Source organism: Procambarus clarkii, chromosome 56, assembly GCF_040958095.1.
Source record: "Procambarus clarkii isolate CNS0578487 chromosome 56, FALCON_Pclarkii_2.0, whole genome shotgun sequence".
NCBI lineage: Eukaryota > Metazoa > Arthropoda > Malacostraca > Decapoda > Cambaridae > Procambarus > Procambarus clarkii.
Genome location: NC_091205.1, coordinates 9256063 through 9280054, shown reverse-complemented (window position 1 = coordinate 9280054; position 23992 = coordinate 9256063). Strand labels below are relative to the sequence as shown.

The window sequence follows — 23992 nt, the reverse complement described above, 5'->3', positions numbered from 1 at the left end:
TGTTGTTGCTGCTACTGCTGTTGAGGGAAACATAGGTGATTGAGCCCTGCTTGACGCCACTCAGCAGACAACAGTTGTTCGTGGAGCGTTACTCTGACCTTCATGGTCACCTCTTCCACCTCGCCAGCTGGACAGACGACTTTCCTTACCTCTTCTATGATAATGGTGAGTGAGCACTGTTTATCCTGGAGCATCAGTGGGGTCTTTTAATGGCGGAGCTTGAAGAGAAATTAAAAGGTGGTATATTCAGTTCGTGAACTTTGCAGAAGAATACTGACCTGCCACATATTCTACTAAAATAGACATATAAACTTAAATATTTAGGCTCAAATCAGTTACATAATATATGCTGGCAGGGAAAGTATTTTTTTCATTTAAATCTAGATTTTATAAACTTTAAGTACAGATGAAAATGTAAAGCTTGAAATTCACTTAAATGAAAACTTTAAGAAAAAGTTTATGATTTATATAACTAAAATTCATAAGTAATTTACCTAATCCTGAACAACGTGTATTAATAAATAACTAATCTTGTCATTCGCCTTGGGCACTAGGAGCCTGAAACCCCCATTCTGAAGGTCGAGTGTGTTTCGGGCCTGTGGTGTTATAGGGCTGACAGTATACTTACTACACATATGCTAACACGCCCTCCAGCTGAGGTGGACTAAGTCTGTCCCCCAAGGGAAAGTATTTCCAAATTAACTTGTTAAAATTCCACTACAAACTGGACATAGGTTATGAATTAGTAGGTGTAATTATTGGCTTTATTATCACAGAATCCACTACCCACAACAAAACCCCTGGCATTGACATTTACTCTATGTACCGAACCTTCCATCGATAGAGATTATGAATTACAACCAAAATATTCTAGACATACCCACAAACTTCTGATGGAAGCATAGTATAAAGTTCCCTCTAAACCCCACAACACAATATATATACTCTTCAAGCTCACTTCTACTAAACAAAAACATTTTGGAGTCTACTTAAAGTTGCAATATTACATTAACTATGCATGTAAAGAGTGGTGGTCGATAAATAATGAAAAGAGAGGATTTAACTGTGTTACAATCCTTGCGACTTAGTAAGGTTCTTTACCCGCAGTGATCAGAGTATAAGAAAATCGGCCTTGCCAACAAGTGTCTAGGGGGGGTGAAGGAAACACTGCATAAACGGGTATACCATGTACTACACTAAGAGTGACAAAACATAACAATTAAATGGTAAAAATATATCAGCCAGAAATATTCTTTAGCATGCAATAATATAAATGAAAATCCTTATTGAGCAATGACCATAATCACCAGCACATGAATTAATAAATGGGATAATTACACAATCATCTACCCAGAGAATTAACCGAGTATTTAGCTAAAATAACAATAACCGCTGACTTAACTTAAATACATGTCTCCTCTCGATCAACTCTGCCACGCCTCTGACAAAGCATCTGTTCCCAGGGCAGGCGTCCTACCACAAACATCAACTAAGCATCCGCCTGACTCTTGTGAACTCTACTAACAAAGTATAGTACAAATAACTCAATGATGGGTAAACTAAAGAGTATAATATACTGTTACATTACTCAATATAATTTACTGGCAAACAATAATAAGAATTAATCAAGGTTGAACTATAAACACTCGCTTGACAACAAGTTCCCACACTGGCCACATCCAAATATGGTCATCCCCCGCACGGAGAAACCAACAGGAATTTACTTGCAAAAAGCCTCATACAATATAATGCAACTCAGGCACACTACAGCATGCTACAGTATATAACATACAATAGTCTATAATCATACAACTGGATACTATACTAATTATAGAACAAGACAATAAAGTATATAAGCATCAGGAGTAATGTTAGAATCCTTGTAAGATTCGTAACAAACTGCCATAAGGATTCCGACAGCATGCACATCTCCTGTGCTAGGTAAGTATGACGGGGCTCACCATAGCCCGTACTACTTCGAACCTTCTGTCCCAAGTAGCAGAATCTAAAAAAAAAAAAAAAAAAAAAAAAAAACATATAATACACCCAACAGGTCAGCCAGCCAGTTACCAATGGAAAAACAGCGTCTTCAGTCAGCCGCTGTCTTTCCAAATGTTGTATAATAACAAATCTACAATTGTATTACCACCAGCAAATTTATAAAACTTTGTCTTAACATGATAAATTCTTTTGGCGGATTAATAATTAACTATTTCACAGACTTTCGTCTCTTAGAATCAGCCAGTAGCTTATATGGTATATATTCATGATACAAAGATAGCCCCGTAGGCATAACCGTTCTCACTCTCCACACTCCAACATATTATTTGGTTAATCAAAATATCTGTTGTTTCTTAATAGAGACCACCCTGGTCATAACACTCATCCACCCACCCAGAGTACATTTTTTTCAGATGGTACATTTGATACTTAAACTGTTATCTACAACAGAATTTACATAAAAGTACATAATATAAAATATTTTACCATAACTAAGAACTATCACTAGCATCTCTATTACAGTTATTTGTATTCAACATCGGTTTCCTGGGCAGTGCATCTGTAATTACATTTAGTCTGATGACTAAACTACACATCAGAAAATGGGAAAATGGTGACATTTTGGCCCATCCCGGTGAACCATTATCAAGTTGTGTTATACATACAATGGATACAAAGGATCTGAAGAACCTTATCGAGAAAAAGAGAGCGGGTACAAAAGGATTAAGTATGGCGAAGTCAGTTTACATCAAGAATTCGACAAACTGGTTGGAAATATTAAAAAGGAAATAAGGAAGCCATACGGAAACTATGAAGTTTGTATAGCAGGTCAAGCAAAGATAAATCCTAAAGTTTTTTTAAGTTATATCGAACAAAAATTAGGGAATGGATAGGCACATTAAAAACTGAGACAGGTCAGATAACTGATATTGGCGAAGAGATGAATAGTATTTTAAATTAAGATTTTATCTGTATTTACAAAGAAGAACTTAACATTATTCAGACGAACAAGTCTATATTGGTGGGGAGAGAACATGTTGACTAGCTTAGTAGTTACCAGGGAGGATGTTATTACACAAATAGTAAAACTCATGCCAAACAAATCCCCAGGGCCGGACGAAGTATTTACCAGGGTACTTAAAGAATGCAAAGAGGAGCTTTGCAAGCCATTAGCTACCATATTTAACAAATCATTAGAGACAGGCAGAGTGTCGGAATCGTGGAAGGTTTCTAATGTGGTACCAATTTTCAAGAAAGGAGATGGATCACTTGCGTCAAGCTATCGGTCAATTAGCTTGATAGCTGACATACCTGATTCTATGTTTATATGGACTGGAGGCATGCTGCAGTAATGAAAAGCCAAAGTTCAGAAATATTCCGTGAAGAATGTATACTCATAGCCACTAAATAAAACAACAGGACTAGCCAGGAAATAGACCTTAATTCTAGATATATGCAAAAATAGCTATCCACATAAAAAATATTACTAATGGATGCAGGTGGGTCTTAAGAAGTATCTAGTATGCTTGATGTAATAGTGTACTGTACCAAGTCAGAGAGGAAAAAACACAGGTTGGAGTCCAATATTTAGGACTAACCGAACACAACATTGCTTCCTCCCAAAATTTGAGGACTTCAACCATGCTTGAAATAGCATGGCACACTTTTAAAAGAACTGGATAATCTTAAGAAGTTCAAACACTTAATTTAGTCATGCACATAAATCTAGGGTCTTGCACTTAAGTAAATAATATTTTTGATATATGGAAATGCCATAAATTCATGTCGACAGTAGAATGTAGTTTTTCCAAGACTCTCGTTGGGTAACAGCATGGCACAAACTGGCACAATTGAAATTGCAACTAAGGTGATAATAGGTATAGGTACCACCACTGTTCAATGTAGGAACACGACATGAATTTATGCCACCCTAAAGAGTGTTAATTTCTAAACCACAATATTTCATGTTACAATATTTCAACTACTTATATTCACTAGATGCAAGCACTTATAAATAGATATATTAATACATATATTTTTCACACACATATTTCAGGTAAGAGCATTTATATTCACTTTTAATACTAGTTGCATGCACTTACGACTAGATATACCATTGCATATATATTTCAAGGTCCAAGCACGGTATTAAGAAAATGTTCAAACACATGTATGGTAGTTGAAAGGAGAAACACTTCATGGTGCAATACAAGGTAGAAAACAGTCCACCTTAAATCAGATGGAAATACACATGCACTAGTTTTCTTGACATATATGTCGCCCTGGAGTCATACATCTGAAGAAAGTTTACGCAGAAAATTTACACTATAGCACAAATGAGAGCTGTAGCAAACACTTTGAAGAGGTGAAGTCACTGTTGTTGATTCAGGGTCGACGACGATAATGTGACTAGATGCGCTCCGGCATAGCCGTATAGGGTAAATCGCAAAAATAAATGAGAGGCAGATGATTGGGGAGCCAGAGGAGTCCCTCAGGGTGACATGCCCCAGCACCGCCCCACACTGAACACTGGGTAGCAAAATCAAATACTCGGCCCCAACTAAAACGCAAAAGTCGTCCAGTGCCCTCCGGCAGAGCAGAAGCCGGCCGCCCACCACGGCTGAGGGGACACCAGGAGCCAGCCGCCCACCACGGCTGAAGGGACACCAGGAGCCAGCCGCCCACCACGGCTGAGGGGACACCAGGAACCAGCTGCCCACCACGGCTGAAGGGACACCAGGAGCCAGCCGCCCACCACGGCTCAGAGTGTTACAAGGGTTCTTGTAACACAAAACCCTTGTGTTACAGTAGTTAATCTCACATGAAAACCATCAATAATGTAAACATGTAATGATATACCACATATTAGGTACTAAACATCATCAGGTCATTTTGATAATTAATTAAAACATAAATATACTGGGTATAGTGTGATCTCTCATGTGGTCTGTGGTTACGTTCTGAGTTTCTTAGTAGAGCGGCGAGACGGAGGATACAATCATATTGTGAAATATTTGAAACTAAATAACTTAGAGTTAAGCCGCATGACAGCAGACACGGGATGAGGCCGCCTAACAATTCGTACAACTAAATGTAATGATGAAAAGAAATTGAAAGATCTTAAGTTTATCGATAAATCCGGGTTCCTTTTACACGTAACACATTTATATTGACATTCTAACTTATAAAACTTACATATTTGCCCTTGTTTGATCTAGGAACATATCTTGAGGTTATCTTCAGATGATTTCGGGGCTTTTTTTTTTTAGTGACCCCGCGGCCCGGTCTTCGACCAGGCCTCCACCCTCCAGGAAGCAGCCCGTGACAGCTGACTAACACCCAGGTACCTATTTTACTGCTAGGTAACAGGGGCATAGGGTGAAAGAAACTCTGCCCATTGTTTCTCGCCGGCGCCTGGGATCGAACCCAGGACCACAGGATCACAAGTCCAGCGTGCTGTCTGCTCGGCCGACCGGCTCCCGATAAAGCACTGAAATGTACTGAAACACTGTACAAAGTACAGTGTACACAGTAGTACAAAGTACAAAGTGCACTGTACACTGTATAAAACACTATAAATCACTGTACATGCACTGAAATTTGTAAATTAACAACTATATCCATATACTTCAGAGAAAAGAGCAGCGGGGATTGGTGTGGCGATGCTGCAGGAAACCTCCCTACGTCTCAACTTCACCTACAGTCTCCAGGAGGTCCCTCCAGACGGGCACTGGGCCGAGCTGATCAACGGTATGTGGACGGGGCTGCTGGGCCAGGTGGTGCGTGGGCAGAAGGACTTTATCATCAACGGCATGGCCGTCGTCCGTGACCGCTACCAGGCGGCCGACTTCACTGTTCCCTATTTCAGTGACTCTTATAGTATCACATTAAAGGTAAGGCATCGTCATGGGTGCACAGGAGGAGTCATGTGTTCAAGTCTTCATCGGTCGTTTAGTGGATAGACTCAACTCTATTGACTCTGTTCATATCTGCTGCTGATACTATGAATTTGCCTCTGCTGTAACTCATTTTTATTCATTCCACTTGCTCAAAGTTCAGATTGTAAGGAAATATTCACTTCAACTCGATGACTCTTCTGATTTCCATTTTCTGTTAATTATTTTTCATCCTGCTCATGTTTTTCATATATTTATATCTATCATGTTTCTTATAGCTATCCATTTTTTGCAACAATATAGGGACAAATTTAATTAAACTATAATTAAATACCTTATCGTTGTTTTGTTAAATATTTTTGTACATGAAAGTATATAATTTTAAAATTTGCTTATGTGTTTCCTGATGTGGAGATTCCAAGCACGCATTCGATGCTCTAGTTTCCATTAAAATAGCTTACATTTTTATGGGGGGGGGGGGACGGGAGACATCTTTCGTCTCACAGGGTGCAGCCGAGTAGTGGGGAGTATGTCCACCACCGGGCGTTTTAATTTTTTCCTGGGCCGGTCGTAGCACTTTGGTTTTTTCCTGTTTTCCCCCCTGCTGGTCATAGCATCATAGGTTTTTCTCGATTTTTTTTCCTGGGCCGGTCGTAACATCAGGGTTTTTCTCAATTTTTTTTCCTGGGCCGGTCGTAGAATCATGGGTTTTTCGCGATTTTTTTTCTGGGCTGGTCATAGCATCAGGGTTTTTCTCAATTTTTTTTCCTGGGCCAGTCGTAGCATCAGGATTTTTCTCAATTTTTTTTTCCTAGGCCGCTCGTAGCATCATGGGTTTTTCTCGATTTTTTCCTGGGCCGGTTGTAGCATCATGGGTTTTTCTCGATTTTTTTCCTGGGCCGGTCGTAGCATCATGGGTTTTTTTCGATTTTTTTTCCTGGGCCGGTCGTAGCACCCTGGGTTTCTCAATTTTTTTTTTACAAGTCGCTCTATGACCCCTGCCATTTAGCTCAAGGGGATTAAAAGGCCGGTCCCTGTCATAGTCGAATTTCGTTACCCCAGTGACCCATGCACAGGCATCGCGAATGGTCAATGACGTCACCAGGTAGCCGCTCAGTGACCCTGCACAGGTTTTCACATTCAAGGAGATTAAGAGGACGTGACTTGGCGCACCAGTTTTTAGTTACCTCTGCTAGTGATTGCCTTATAGTTCATGAATCCATTCAGTCACACCTCTATCATATTACATCTATTTCTTCGCCTTTCTAGAGAATGTAATTTAAGCTTTGTCAATCTTTCTTCGGAGATTGCTTATTGAGCATAGGGCAAAAGAAAAATGAAAACCCACTAACATCCATTTGTAAGAAAACAGTCCTTTGCTAGACATTGTGACTTCAATATGATTTCAGTAGTAATCCAATATTACTGCATAAATATACATATGCTATTCTCACATTCCCTCAAAAAACATGCCTCCCCACACCTTGCTGTAGCATATAACAAATCAAAATACTCATTCAGTGATCATATATATGGACTACATTGAGTAAAAAGCAAGCCTCTCATGTTTTGAAATAAGGCCTTCTGCAGTTACCTTCTCTGACGTCATCATCCCTAATGCGGTGCGAGGCGCCAATATTCTAAATGAGGATCCCAGGAGGTTCACACATTAGTACGAACCCTTCATCAGGCTTAATACCTCAATTGTACTCTGCTTCATCAGACGATATTCAGCTACATTGGCTCGTATTTTTGCTCATTGCTCATATTTTCTGTTATTCATTTCATAAACCCTATCAAACCATCCTAACCTAACTTATTATATAACAAACACATTCTACAGACCAGTTGTTGTTGTTTAGCGACATCACGAAAAGCGGCCTAAGTATAGAGATAGGATATTATTAGCATATAAGTGTTAAGATACCACAGCACCTGACTGTTCAACTATGTATGACGTCACCAGATGGCCAATGTGGCCTTTAGCGTTCTACTGGGATATGTACTGTATTTAATGTTATTATTCAAAAATGGCTAGACTAGCCATCCCCACCTAACCTAATCAGAGGTTTGAGTTTATATATTTTAGTCAACCCAACCAAATTATCCAACTTCGCTATATTGTATCTATCAACTCAACCATGTATATTTGTGAAATTTGCAAGGCTCCTAAACTAGGACCATTCCACCTGTGCCAGGCGAGATGTGCTGAATGTAGGATAACCTTCACCGCCAATCCTTGGCATCAGTGCGTTATTTACCGTATGCAATGTTCAGAGATATCTCGTGGACATTATGATAACATTTGTCCCCTGTGCTCCAAAGTGATTTGTGCTACCCGTAAGTATACTTGTGGTTATAACATTTGTTACGCGTCATAGTATATTTATAGATACTATAGAAAATTGATCAATAGCAACAAAATTTATATATGAATTATTATTTACAATTAGTTGTAGAGCTATACATCTATGCAGCATTCCTTAAAAATATATATGTATAACTATATAAATTGATTGAAATCTACAGGTCGCCACCTCGATGCATGTCCATTTTGCATGTATCTAGATGACCCCGAGTCTGATACTAGTTCTGATTCAGAGTACTCAGATGTATCATCGCACCAAAGCGTCCAATATGAAACTAAGTCAATTACACTATTCTGCTATGCCATTCCCAATTCCTGTCAGATATATTTATATAAATCTCATTTATCATCATCAATTATTATCATCATTATCATTTATATGATTTTAGGCTCGCCAACTCAGCAAGTAGTGGAGGTGGAGGAAGAATATCCTCGTTGAGGACATGGTGAAGAGCCTAGCACGAACCAAGCTCGCTCTCGAACACCAGAAGATAATTACAACAGGGAAAGTTCTAATTGTAAGTAACATCCTCAATAATTATTAATATCAGCATATTTCAATAACGACATTATTATTATTATTAAATTTCCTATAGATTTTATTTTATTTATTGAAATCATTATTCTTGTTACTTATAGGTTCGCAACTGGAGGACGAAGAAGACTCCCTGCATTTGGTTTGGGAAGCAGATTCTGATATGGATGCCAGCCAGCCTATCGCTAATTCCCCCCCACCACCTCAGGAACAGCAGCAGCAGCAGGTAGATGTTGTACTTCCTCCTCTACCAGAAGTTTTAGAAGTGATCAATAATTTCAATGGGGGGTACAAAATACAAGTCACAGCTTCGTATCATTCTTTGCAGATGACACAAAAATCAGTATGAAAATTACCTCGGCTGAGGACATTGAAAACTTCAAGCTGATATTAATAAAGTTTTCGACTGGGCATCAGAAAATAACATGATGTTTAACAGTGATAAATTCCAGGTACTCAGGTACGGTAAAAATGAGGACCTTAAACATAATACAGAGTACAAAACACAATCAAATGTACCCATAGTAGGAAAACAGCATGTAAAGGATTTGGGAATAATAATGTCTGACGACCTAACGTTTAAGGAGCATAACCAAGCAAATATTGCGACAGCCAGAAAAATGATAGGATGGATTACGAGAACTTTCAAATCCAGTGATCCCATCACAATGGTTTTACTCTTCAAGTCACTTGTGTTGTCCCGTCTTGAGTACTGCTCAGTACTCACTTCCCCCTTCAGAGCAGGAGAGATTGCTGAAATAGATGGAATACAGAGAACATATACGGCACGCATAGACGCAATAAAGCACCTAAATTATTGGGATCGTCTCAAAGCCCTCCAAATGTACTCACTAGAAAGAAGACGAGAGAGATATCAAATAATATACACCTGGAAGATACTGGAGGGCCAAGTACCAAATCTACACAGTAAAATAACAACGTACTGGAGTGAACGACATGGAAGAAAATGTAGATTAGAACCAGTGAATAGCAGAGGTGCCATAGGCACAATCAGAGAACACTGTATAAACATCAGAGGTCCGCGGTTGTTCAACGTCCTCCCAGCAAGCATAAGAAATATTGCCGGAACAACCGTGGACATTTTCAAGAGGAAACTAGATTTATTCCTCCAAGGAGTGCCGGACCAACCGGCCTGTGGTGGGTATGTGGGCCTGCGGGCCGCTCCAAGCAACAGCCTGGTGGACCAAACTCTCACAAGTCGAGCCTAGCCTCGGGCCGGGCTTGGGGAGTAGAAGAACTCCCAGAACCCCATCAACCAGGTATCAACCAAGTATCAACATACGCCATTCATATAGCATCCCAGATTATGCCCAAGGAGATCCTGCCCATTATTTGACTATATATCATGATTATTTATCCGGCAATTAGAATCCTTATTTGATGCCGTTCATCCCAGTTTCCCTCCTGCCCTTTTAATATACCTTGATTTTTCTTTTAATTTACAACGGCTTAATCAAGAAAATGAACCTGATTTTGAGGGAGAGTTGCCCATAAGGGCTGAACAACGCACTGTATCTAGGCGTGATGCTAGTTTTGTCATAGATCAATGGATCGCTGAACTGGATAATAAGTTAGAAGAGTTCCTTGCCGAGACAGAAGGTTCGAGTCTAGCTATTCTGAGCATTTCTGATTTTTATATAAATTCTATTGCTCTTCAGCATCCCGTCCGTCTAGGTAATTATGTACCGTATCCAGATGGATTACGTGGTAAACAACTTATTTTCAACCCTAAAGGTGAACAAAATGCTTCTTTGATCCAATGTTTGGCAGTATACGTATGCCTAGCTCAGGGGATGATATTAGATAATATCAAAAAACGTTCCAAGTCAGCCAGGTGGTGTCTCAAATTCGTTCGTTGGAGTAAAGATATCAAAATACCCATCACGTATGAGAACATCAATAAAATAGAAAGCATAAATAAATTAAGTATATTTATCTATGTGCTCACTCGTGAAGATAATAGGTACTACATTGATATTTAGTCACATCTCGAGACAAATTCCAAAAGCTTGCACGTAATCCGTTCATCAATCTTCGCTCAACAAAATACATCGTTTTGAAGAATGGATTACGTGCATGCTTTTGGAATTTGTCTCGAGATGTGACTAAATAATGCTGATCACACTATTTACTCACATTTGTCAAACTCTTGCTGTAAATTGCATTTGATACCAGCTTGAAAGCTTTACACTTAATGGCGCAAGGTGTATTCGAACGTCCACGAGCATTTGTTTCAACAAATTCCTTAAGGTACTTGCTTTGTCGGAATTCATAAACTGTATTTGCCTTAGCTACTTCCAATCCCAATTTCATCAGCATCTGAAGCAAATCCAAATTGACAAAGTAATCTTTTTGGGGGAGATGTGAGGCAATTAATTTATAGTTTTTCTTGGGGAGTTTGCGATCTTCGGTATTTAAAATGTGTCTCCTATAATCGGACAGAAGATCAGTAGAAATATTAGCATGCAACAGGGTTTATGGCAAATCATCGGTGTATCGTGCCCCCTCAGGTGCTACATGCTTGGTATCACACATGATCCAATAACCCATATCCCCCATCACAAGTAATATTTTCCAATCCTTGTTGGAGCCAATCATCGCATTCGGCAGCAGATAATTTACGGATCCCGCCTTGAGAAAGCGGTTCTGTCATACAGGTGGCGTATAGGCCATTAAAATCCAAATACAAAATATATTTATCAGTGCTAGAAGGATCAGCACCCGTATGCTCATATTCTACACGTGTGTGTTGTCGTACAACATAGGTAAATCCGCCTCTTAGATTTCTACGCAATACATCGTACAAATGGGGATCAGAAATAGAGTCTAAGACAGCTTGACTCTTAAACAAGAAAGCGTCCCATGCAAAACTAGATAACGAGACATAGTGAGTAATGTCTAACTTGTACAGCTCAAGCATGGTCTTGCACCATACAGTAAACACATCACACAATAGTCCAGTATCTACTTTCAAATAGACCTTCAAGTAATCCCCAATGGTCTTGCATTCCGCTAATCTGAAGACTTCTTTAGCATGTGTATAATCGGTCTCGCTTATGGCCTCGTGTTTTAAACTATTGTAGAAGGCTTCGGGAGGAGGAAAAGCTGGTTCATCTAATTTCTCCAAAGATGAAATATAGTCATAACAGAATACCTGTTTGCCTGTCTTTAATAAATGGTGGGCGGCTACAGGGACATCATCTAGCATAACGGAGGTGTAAGTGGTGGGTTTACCTTCCTTGATATGTTCTTTAGCTAGTTTTTCCAGCTCACCATTCAATAAAGCCAGACTATCCATAAACCGAAGTTTACCAATATCTACTTTCATGAACTTAAATCCATCTTTGGAGGCAATATCAATTTTACGGTTAGGGACGTTAGACAATTCACTTAAAATCACCCCGAGGTAATAAGCAGCATTGTGAGAGAAAGTGTACATTTATAAGAATTTCTGCACAACATGTTACACCTACGGCAATAGGTGCAAGATAATTATTAAATTCAATAGCATGATCATGATGACGGTGCTTGTCTTTAGCCGATTTAAATGGTCTATAGCACATTTCACATGTGGTCTGACGTCTATAAGCTTGTCAATGTTCACGTGTCATAGATATTTTGAATTTTGGCTTGGTAGATTTAATTCTCTTCCATGACTTCTCCAAAGTATCTATGAAATGATTTACAGGGTCATCCCCCATATAAGTCATTTCTCTACCACCTCCAATTCCCTGTTGATGATGATAAAAGCATATGCAACAGCTTTGTGATGCTTCTCAATCATACCTTGGGGATTGGAGGGGTCCAACAAGCACTCAAAATCATAATATGCCGTATGTGAAGATCCATAGGCACGACTAGTTTCTTGAACTTGATTTTATGACCTTCAGGGTAAAATTTCAATGTTTGTTTAACTTCGCATGACTCTGCGTGATCCCGCATCGCATCAGGCGTTAAATGAATTAAAACATGAATGGCAGAAATTATGATTGTTAGGAATATTATTTGCATTACCGCGCATGTTGCGAACGTACTGATTGAAATCTCTAATGAGTACGAGATGCTCACCCTCTAACATGAGCAATGTTACTTTTCAGGAGGAATGTTCCCTGCCTTTTCTAGTGTAGCGAGTTAATCTTATACTCGCTCCATTATCTCATTATCTTAATAGCATAACTAATTACAGAAGCTACAATCCTTCCCCCAATTACAGGTAATACTCTTCTCACCTTGTTGGAGGAAGCTGAGGTGTAATCACCATATAAGCAACGATTTGATGAATAGAAGACAGTTCAATTTCCACAATATATAGCACTCGCTAATTCAATATAGCAATATAGCTCAATATAGCACTCGGCGTGTACAGTCCTAATCGACCCAAGACACTACAGCTTAGACACAGAGCAGACAGCAGACTACGACCGCATCGAGCCGCCACGCTCTCGCTCCCCGAGTTCAGACACTCACAATTCTCAATCGAGCCGCCACGCTCTCCCACATAGAGCTCCACGACTCCGGCCTCACTCAGCTCTCTGCTCCAGGCTTCGTCTCAACGTCCACGACACTGCTGTATCCAGAACTACTAAATAAATATGAAACTCACTAAACACTGTATCTAATCAACCCAATAACGTAATATAATCATACGTTACACTAGCAAAGCTAATATAGTACCTATTATCTTCACGAGTAAGCACATAGATAAATATACTTAATTTATTTATGCTTTCTATTTTATTGATGTTATCATACGTTATGGATATTTCGATATCTTTACTCCAACGAACGAATTTGAGACACCACCTGGCTAACTTGGAACGTTTTCTGATATTATGTAATGTTATCCCCTGAGCTAGCCATACGAATGCTGCCAAACATTGGATCAAACAAGCATTTTGTTCACCTTTAGGGTTGAAAATAAGTTGTTTACCACGTAATCCATCTGGATACGGTACATAATTACCTAGACGGACGGGATGCTGAACAGCTATAGAATTTATATAAAAACCAGAAATGCTCTGAATAGCTAGACTCGAACCTTCTGTCTCGGCAAGGAACTCTTCTAACTTATTATCCAGTTCAGCGATCCATTGATCTACGACAACACTAGCCTCACGCCTAGATACAGTGCGTTGTTCAGTCCTTATGGGCAACTCTCCCTCAAAATCAGGTTCATTTTCTTGATTAAGCCGTTGTAAATTAAAAGAAAAATCAGGATAAATTAAAAGGGCAGGAGGGAAATTGGGATGAACGGCATCAAATAAGGATTCTAATTGCCGGATAAAATAATCACGATATATAGTCAAATAATGGGCAGGATCTCCTTGGGCATAATCTGGGATGCTATATGAATGGCGTATGTACCCCCCATTGAAATTATTGATCACTTCTAGAACTTCTGGTAGAGGAGGAAGTACAACTTCTACCTGCTGCTGCTGCTGTTCCTGAGGTGGTGGGGGGGAATTGGCGATAGGCTGGCTGGCATCCATATCAGAATCTGCTTCCCAAACCAAATGCAGGGAATCTTCTTCGTCCTCCAGTTGCGAACCTATAAGTAACAAGAATAATGATTTCAATATATAAAATAAAATCAATAGGAAATTTAATAATAATAATAATGTCGTTATTGAAATATGCTGATAATAATAATTATTGAGGATGTTACTTACAATTAGAACTTTCCCTGTTGTCATTATCTTCTGGTGTTCGAGAGCGAGCTTGGCTCGTGCTAGGCTCTTCACCATGTCCTCAACGAGGATATTCTTCCTCCACCTCCACTACTTGCTGAGTTGGCGCGCCTAAAATCATATAAATGATAATGATGATAATAATTAACGATGATAAATGAGATATTTATATAAATATATCTGACAGGAATTGGGAATGGCATAGGAGAATAGTGTAATTGACTTACTTTCATATTGGACGCTTTGGTGCGATGATACATCTGAGTACTCTGAATCAGAACTAGTATCAGACTCGGGGTCATCTAGATACATGCAAAATGGACATGCATCGAGGTGGCGACCTGTAGATTTCAATCAATTTATATAGTTATACATATATATTTTTAAGGAATGCTGCATAGATGTATAGCTCTACAAATAATTGTAAATAATAATTCATATATAAATTTAGCTGCTATTGAACAATTTTCTGTAGTATCTATAAATATACTATGACTCGTAACAAATGTTATAACCACAAGGATACTTACGGGTAGCACAAATCACTTTGGAGCACGGGGGACAAATGTTATCATAATGTCCACGAGATATCTCAGAACATTGCATACGGTAAATAACGCACTGATGCCAAGGATTGGCGGTGAAGGTTATCCTACATTCAGCACATCTCGCCTGGCACAGGTGGAATGGTCCTAGTTTAGGAGTCTTGCAAAGTTCACAAATATACATGGTTGAGTTGATAGATACAATATAGCGAAGTTGGATAATGCACAAGTGCTGGAGCTAGTTCAGAGTATTAGCACAGGACACTCGAGTTAGACTACCCTTTGGGCTGGGGGAGGTCCTTATAAGGATAGTTCACCTGCTGCCAGGTGAACGATTCTGCATAAATTGCGCTACGACGTTTGGGCCGCTTTTTAGTTTTTGAACCCATCATTGCATAATGATTACAGTTATGGATGACTAAAATGTATAAACTCAAACCTCTGATTAGGTTAGGTGGGGATGGCTAGTCTAGCCATTTTTGAATAATAACATTAAATACAGTACATATGCCAGTAGAAAGCTAAAGGCCGCATTGGCCATCTGGTGACGTCATACATAGTTGAACAGTCAGGTGCTGTGGTACCTTAACACTTATATGCTAATTGCTAATAATATCCTATCCCTATACTGAGGCCGCTTTTCGTGATGTCGCTAAACAACAACAACAACTGGTCTGTAGAATGTGTTTGTTATATAATAAGTTAGGTTAGGATGGTTTAATAGGGTTTATGAAATGAATAACAGAAAATATGAGCGAAAATACGAGCCAATGTAGCTGAATATTGTCTCTGATGAAGCACAGAGTACAGTTGAGGTATTAAGTCTGATGAAGGGTTCGCACTAATGTGTGAACCTCCTGGGATCCTCATTTAGAACATTGGCGCCTCGCACCGCATTAGGGATAATGACGTTAGAAAAGAAGGTAACTGCAGAAGGCCTATTTCAAAACATGAGAGGCTTGCTTTTATTCAGTGTAGTCCATATATATGAACATTGAATGAGTATTTTGATTTGTTATATGCTACAGCAAGGTGTGGGGAGGCATGTTTTTTGAGCGAATGTGAGATGTGCATATATATTTATGCGTTTATGCAGTAATATTGGATTACTACTGAAATCATATTGAAGTCACAATGTCTGGCAAAGGACTGTTTTCATACAAATGGATGATAGTGGGTTTTCATTTTTCTTTTGCCCAAAAACTGGTACGCCAAGTCACATCCTCTTAATCTCCTTGAATGTACCTGTGCAGAGTAACTGAGCAGCTACCGGGTGACGTCATTGACCATTAGCGATGCCTATGCATGGGTCACTGGGGTAAAAAAAATCGACTATGACAGAGACCGGCCTTTTAATCCCCTTGAGCTAAATGGCAGGGGCCATAGAGCGACTTGTAAAAAAAAAATTGAGAAAACCCAGGGTGCTACGACCGGCCCAGGAAAAAAATCGAGAAAAACCCATGATGCTACAACCGGCCCAGAAAAAAAATCGAGAAAAACCCATGATGCTACGACCGGCCCAGAAAAAAAATCGAGAAAAACACATGAGGCTACTACCGGTCCAGGAAAAAAAATTGAGAAAAACCCTGATGCTACGAGCGGCCCAGGAAAAAAATCGAGAAAAACCCATGATGCTACTACCGGCCCAGGAAAAAAAATTGAGAAAAATCCTGATGCTACGAGCGGCCCAGGAAAAAAATCGTGAAAAATCCATGATGCTACGACCAGCCAGGGGGAAAAACAGGAAAAAACCCTGGTGCTATGACCGGCCCAGGAAAAAATGAAAACGGCCGGTCGTAATCATACTCCCCACTACTCAGCCGCACCTCCACAGATCTCCAGTATCAGCTCTTGATACTGGTAATGGCTCTAAAGGACCACCACTTACGGGCTATTCATGCCCGTGCCACCTTTTGGGTGACTTAATCTTCATCAATCAATCTAGCTTACTTTCAGGATTCTCAATGTCATTCAAATTCTGCCAGTTTTTCAAATACCACTGATGGCAGTTTGTATATATGTCCTCAGGTGACTTGCCTCGGTTTACCATGAGGTGCTCTTGATTAGAGCAGAAACACCCTTCACTGATCACACAATATCTCATGATATATAAATTACTCAACCTATATAAATTCCTTATATACAAGATATTTTGATTCCTTCTGGAGCCAGTGGAGATAAATTAGATCATGTCAGTAGATGGTTGAGTAATTTATATATCATGAGATACTGTGTGACCAGTGAAGGGTGTTTCTGCTCTATTCCAGAGCAGAATCCCCATACTATGGGAGACCTCAGAGTCCCTATAGTATGTTTGTCACATAACACTCGTAGTTATTACCCACAGAGTTATTAACCCATGAAACTGCCTACCCGCTGAAGCCGTAACCGTATTGTTTCAAAATATACCCGGAAAAGATCAAGGCAAATGGGGGACCTTCGACAAGCCGCCGGCTTCCTTTCCGCATCGCTGCCACTTGGGTTAGTGGCCCACAGGTAAATTAGTTCCTAGGCAGCTAAAGTTCATAGTATCCCTATGGTAAATTTACAGTTATTTGTTATCACCAGCACCAACCTGTCCTCACATCCCCCGTACGATGTCCCATAGTACCCGTCCCATAAAACCCGTCCCATAGTACCCGTCCCATAAAACCCGTCCCATAGTACCCGTCCCATAAAACCCGTCCCATAGTACCCGTCCCATCGCCGTTGACAGCAGAAAAGTCTGTGTTCGAATTTTATTGAAAATTGTATTTTTCCAGTCCCACTTCTGGTGTGAAATTTACTTACCATTTTCCATACTATTCGAATATCTGGCATCAGCTACATCCTATAAAGGCACGTAGTTTAGTTTGAGAAATCTTGGTAGTTATCAGTAAATTATAATAATTATTCTATCAATTAGGATCTGTAATTATTTTAATTTGCGCCAAGTTATAATATATATACAATAGACTATGCTCTATAAAAATTAGGGAAATGAATCGTACAATATGTATTATAGAAAGTGTATTTGGTAGAATAAGCTATCACCCCAACCCGTCCCTGTAAAAATAACTTCGCTTTTTGCTCGTATGTGCTCTATGGCCAAAAAATGGACGTAATTTGAAATGTAATCGGCTCACAAAAGTGATGTACTGTCGAGTCTTCTGTTTGAGTCGTCTGGCTTACTTGGAAAGGTTAGGAGAGAAAATTTTCAATTAACATTTTTCGTGATGTTTTGAAATTTTAGGAGAATTTCCGGCTCACTTATCTTACCAGAGGACACTTACCTTATTGTTTTGGAAAAAAAAAAACATAAAAAAATTGTTTTCAATTTTGTTTGCACATTCTGGGGATGGTCAGTAATTCAATCTTGTGGAACACAGAGCACAGAGGACAGGACGGAGACCTTGTGGGACTAAGCACAGAGTGCTCCAAATTTAATAAAATAATTTTCTTGTAAGGAGGGAATTGAGTACCATCGTTGATAATCTTTGAGCAGCAACATTCCTGGAAAATCATGAAAATCTAGTTGACTTGAGGAAAAGTTAAATTCACACCAGTTCAATCTTATTGCATGATAGTATTAAGATAGATGCAATCACTGCTGTCAATTTCACTGTCTCAGACAGAGAAGTTTCGCAGTTTCTGTTTCTGTATCAGGAGGAATACCTCAGAGAAAGGTCACATTTGAGAATACTTAATTATTTGTAATAACTCTTTTAGACTATCAAAGAATGAGAGAGGAATTTCAAACCACGTCCTGGAGGGAGGGAGGGAGGGAGATAAGGAGAAAGTGCCAAATCATTACGAATATATAGCTATAGAAGAAGCTATAGAAGGGACCAGGATAAGGATTCGGTATGTGTGTTATAATTTGTCATGAAGAGAAATCAACGTGTGCTCTACTTGGAGTTTATTTCAACAACAACAAAACATGACGGCACCGGGTATAGGTGTCATGAATACAAAAGAGCATCGGATCTTAATGCTACCAGCCTAATCTTAAGTGACCTTACTCCTACACATACTTTAAGCCTAACATTCCTCCCCTTTTAATTAAACTCTACCCCTACACGTTTAGTCTATCAGGTGGTCGTATGACTCCTCCTGATTTTCTCAACTGGGACTCCCAGCCGGTTACTTTTGGGGAACCTTATTCTGAATTACTAACTGCAGAGTTCATAGGGTTAGCTGTATCCACCTTCCTTTTGTTGCCCCTTGCTCTGCCTCCCTGTTCCTTGCAGGTGCTTCCCCTTCATTATTAGGATGGGAATAACTAATTGCCCCACTCCCACCTAAAGGGTCATCAAAATTATCCGTGAACCTTGGTATGAATTGATCTGCAAGTCTTTCCAATTAATATTTCCAAAACTCTGCACTTCCACGGTGAAATTCCTGCGGCCCAAGACTTCCATAATTTTCGCTTCTACCCAAAGCTTTCCAATTCCAAAATTCCTTGCATATACTGCATCCCTCTCTCTATACAATTCATATTCTCCCTAAGCCAACTGATTGGCCAAACTAGTTACCAATATCTCTTTATCTGGATCTGCCTCTACTGGTTCCATTTGCACTTTAAAGTGCCTTTAAAACAGTAATTCAGAAGGAGATTTACCAGTGGTAGAATGAACAGTTTTTCTTTGATTATAAAAAAAAATACAAAGGCTTGCATTAATAGTACCTTCCATAAACCGCTTTAACCCTTCTTTTAAGGATCTCACTGCTCTCTCTGACAGACCATTTGCAAAAGGATTATAGGGGCAGGTGTTACATGTTTAATATCATTCATTCTCAAAAAATCTTACATTTCTCTAGAAACAAAATAAGGAGCATTATCTGACTCTACCATGTCTGGCAATCCGAAATTACAAAATGTTTTCCCTGAGCAGTTCACAAGTTACAGACGATGTTGTGGAATTGCACACATGAACATCCAGAAATTTTGTGTATGAATCCACGATCATCAGGTAATATTTTTATCATTAGGTCCAGCATAATCAATGTGAGGTCTAGACCAGGGTTTCCCAGTGCATTGCCAGGAAAGAACTGAGGCCTGGAGTTTCTGAAAATTCTTGAAGCAAATGTGACAATTCTTAGTTACTTCTGCAATATCCTAGTCCATTTTTGGCCACTGTTACAACCCTTGAGACTTAGTAAGGTTCTTTACCCGCAGTGATCAGAGTATAAGAAAATCGGCCTTGCCAACAAGTGTCTAGGGGGGTGAAGGAAACACTGCATAAACGGGTAAACAATGTACTACACTAAGAGTGACAAAACATAACAATTAAATGGTAAAAATATATCAGCCAGAAATATTCTTTAGCATGCAATAATATAAATAAAAATCCTTATTGAGCAATGACCATAATCACCAGCACATGAATTAATAAATGGGATAATTACACAATCATCTACCCAGAGAATTAACCGAGTATTTAGCTAAAATAACAATAACCGCTGACTTAACTTAAATACATGTCTCCTCTCGATCAACTCTGCCACGCCTCTGACAAAGCATCTGTTCCCAGGGCAGGCGTCCTACCACAAACATCAACTAAGCATCCGCCTGACTCTTGTGAACTCTACTAACAAAGTATAGTACAAATAACTCAATGAGGGGTAAACTAAAGAGTATAATATACTGTTACATTACTCAATATAATTTACTGGTAAACAATAATATGAATTAATCAAGGTTGAACTATAAACACTCGCTTGACAACAAGTTCCCACACTGGCCACATCCAAATATGGTCATCCCCCACACGGAGAAACCAACAGGAATTTACTTGCAAAAAGCCTCATACAATATAATGCAACTCAGGCACACTACAGCATGCTACAGTATATAACATACAATAGTCTTTAATCATACAACTGGATACTATACTAATTATAGAACAAGACAATAAAGTATATAAGCATCAAGAGTTATGTTAGAATCCTTGTAAGATTCGTAACATCCCTCCCGTCCCCTAAGAAAAAAATGAAATTAACTGAAGGTTGATTTAATTTTTTTGACTGCATGAAATATAACATGAAAATACAACATAAAAATACTTCAACTAAAATCAAAGTACAAAGCAATGTAATTTCACACAGTAAAAAAAAAAAATTTTACATACATCTTAAGAATATAGAACACTACATATTATGGCACTGCAACAGGAAATCCTCTGGATAAGGCATCAGTAATAACATTTTGCCTCCCAGGAATATGACGAATTACAATATTGAATTCCTGCAGAATCAATGACCATCTAAGTATTCTCTGGTTTTTACACTTCATAGAGTTGATAAATGTCAATGGATTATGATCTGTATATACTACCACTTGATTTCCTGACAAATATGTCTCAAATTTCTTCACTGCCAATATTAAACAAAGTGCTTCTTTCTCAACTACAGAGTAATAAATTTGTGTCCTGTCAAATTTACGAGAGAAGTAATAAACAGGATGTTCTAACTCATCTGGTCCTACTTCCTACTCTGGTCCATCTGGTCTTGCAGTCTCCGTGGTGTAGTGGTAAGACACTCGCCTGGCGTTCCGCGAGCGCTATGTCATGGGTTCGTATCCTGGCCGGGGAGGATTTACTGGGCGCAATTCCTTAACTGTAGCCTCTGTTTAACGCAACAGTAAAATGTGTACTTGGATGAAAAAACGATTCTTCGCGGCAGGGGATCGTATTCCAGGGACCATAGGATTAAGGACTTGCCCGAAACGCTACGCGTACTAGTGGCTGTACAAGAATGTAACAACTCTTGTATATATCTCAAAAAAAAAAAAAAAAAAAACTTGGAACAAAACAGCACCTGCTCCTAGATCTGAAGCGTCTTTGTGCAGAATAAAAGGTTTATCATACTGTGGACTAGCTAGCACAGGTGAAGTAGAGAGAATTCCTTTCAACTTTTGAAAAGAGTTTTGACACTCTTGCGTCCACTTAAATTTTGCCTGTTTCTTTAGAGGATTTGTTATAGGTGCAGCAACAATGAAAAAGTTTTTACAATATCTCCTATAATAAAATACACATTCCAATAAATCTCGCACAGACTTCTTATTTGCTAGGACTGGGTAATCCACAATTGCCTGGATCTTGTCTTACAATGGGACTATCCTTCCTTGTCCGACCTCATGTCCTAAGTACACTATAGTACCTTTAGCCCAACTACATTTCTTCATATTCACAGTCAAATTAGCATGTTGTAACACGTTAAACAATTTCTTTAAACTAGACATATGATCTACCCATTTGTTACTGAAAATCACAATGTCATCCAAATATGCCCTACAATCTGGCGCATCCTTCAACAAAGAATTCATTACCCTCTGAAAAGTGGCTGGAGCATTCCTTAATCCAAAAGGCATTACATTAAATTCATAAGCTCCATCAGGAGTGATAAATGCTGTCACTTCCCTTGCAAAATCTGTAAGAGGTATCTGGTGATATCTCTTAGATAAGTCCAATTTCGATACAAACTTAGCATGACCTATAATATCGATACAGTCCTGCAATAAAGGTAATGGATACACATCAACTACAGTTACCTGGTTGAGTTTTCTATAATCCACTACTAGTCTCCATTTATCCTCTGGTTTTGGTACTAAACACGGTGAACTCCAGGAACTCTGACTGGGTCTAATGAACCCATATCGAAGAAGATAATCAACCTCCTCCTGGATGATACGACGTTTCTCGGGTGTCACTCGATAAGGGTGTAGCCGAATTAGAGTTACATTTGTCAGGTTAATGTCGTGAGTAATGAGAGAAGTCTGAGTGGGGACCTCCCCCAAACAAGTTAGAAGACATCTCCAAAAGGTCCTTGAACTCTGCTCTCTCCTCATCCTGCAAATGACACAACAATTCTTCCCCGGAACTGGAATTAGACAAACAAGAATTACCATCTTCCTCTGCAACACTCGACTCTTCAGGATTTACCTCCTCAGTAACATAACAAGCCACATTACTAGGCCCACAATTAGCCTTCAACCGGTTTACATGTACACTCATGGTCTGACGTTTCTGTTTGGGATGGCAATCTTTGTAAGTAACTTCCCCAAGACGTTTTACTACTTGATACGGTCCTGCAAATTTATGAGACATAGAAATTCCCATACGAGGCTTCAAGACCAATACTAAATCTCCTAGCTCAAAAACTCTGAGTTTGGCCTTGAGCCTCTGGTCATGTTTCTGCTTCATTACCTGTTGTTGCTCACTTAGATGTCGTAAGGCCAACTCCCTCGTTCTGGACAGCTTGCTCTTTACATCCGTCAGGTAACGCTCACTCTGCCTGGCTGTAACATCTAACATTTTCTCATGTAACAATTTTAAAGGTCCTCTCACCTGATGTCCGAATACAAGCTCGAAAGGAGAACAGCCTAGGGCACTGTGCAATCCATCTCTAGCCGCAAACAAAACAAATGGAAAATTATCATCCCAATGTCTGGGTGAATCTTTCCCAGTTGCTTTCAACATTTTCTTGAGAGTTTGGTGGAACCGCTCGATTTCCTATTGACTCTGAGGATGGTAAGGACTTGAAAAATTATGCTGTATACCAAATAAATTACAAAAATGTTTATAGGTGGTGGAACAAAAATTACTCCCATTATCAGTTTGAATTATACGGGACATACCAAATAGTGAGAAAAATCGTTCCAACTGCCTTATAATGGTAGAAGCTCTAATGTTACGTAAAGCATACGCTTCAGGGAACCTGGTGGTCATACATAAAATTGTAAACGTATACATATTTCCGGATTTGGTACGGGGTAAAGGTCCGACACAATCCAGTACCACATGAGTAAAAGGCTCCTCTGGCACTACAATAGGGTATAATGGTGCTTGTGGCACAGTCTGATTAGGCTTACCAACAGTTTGACACACAACACAATTGTGGCAATATCTGACCACATCTTTTTTAAGTTTTGGCCAATAGAAAAGTTTACAGATCTTATG

At 39.3% G+C, this 23992-nt stretch overlaps 1 protein-coding gene across 1 annotated transcript in view; it reads left to right on the top strand.

Annotated features, from left to right (window-relative positions):
- LOC123770954 (glutamate receptor-like) overlaps positions 1–23992 on the top strand; it is a 229210-nt gene that overhangs the window by 122 nt on the left and 205096 nt on the right. The window contains exons 2-3 of the mRNA XM_069306026.1: positions 65–165; positions 5635–5894. Coding sequence (XP_069162127.1) covers positions 65–165; positions 5635–5894 — 361 coding nt within the window. The remainder of the gene's footprint in view (positions 1–64; positions 166–5634; positions 5895–23992) is intronic.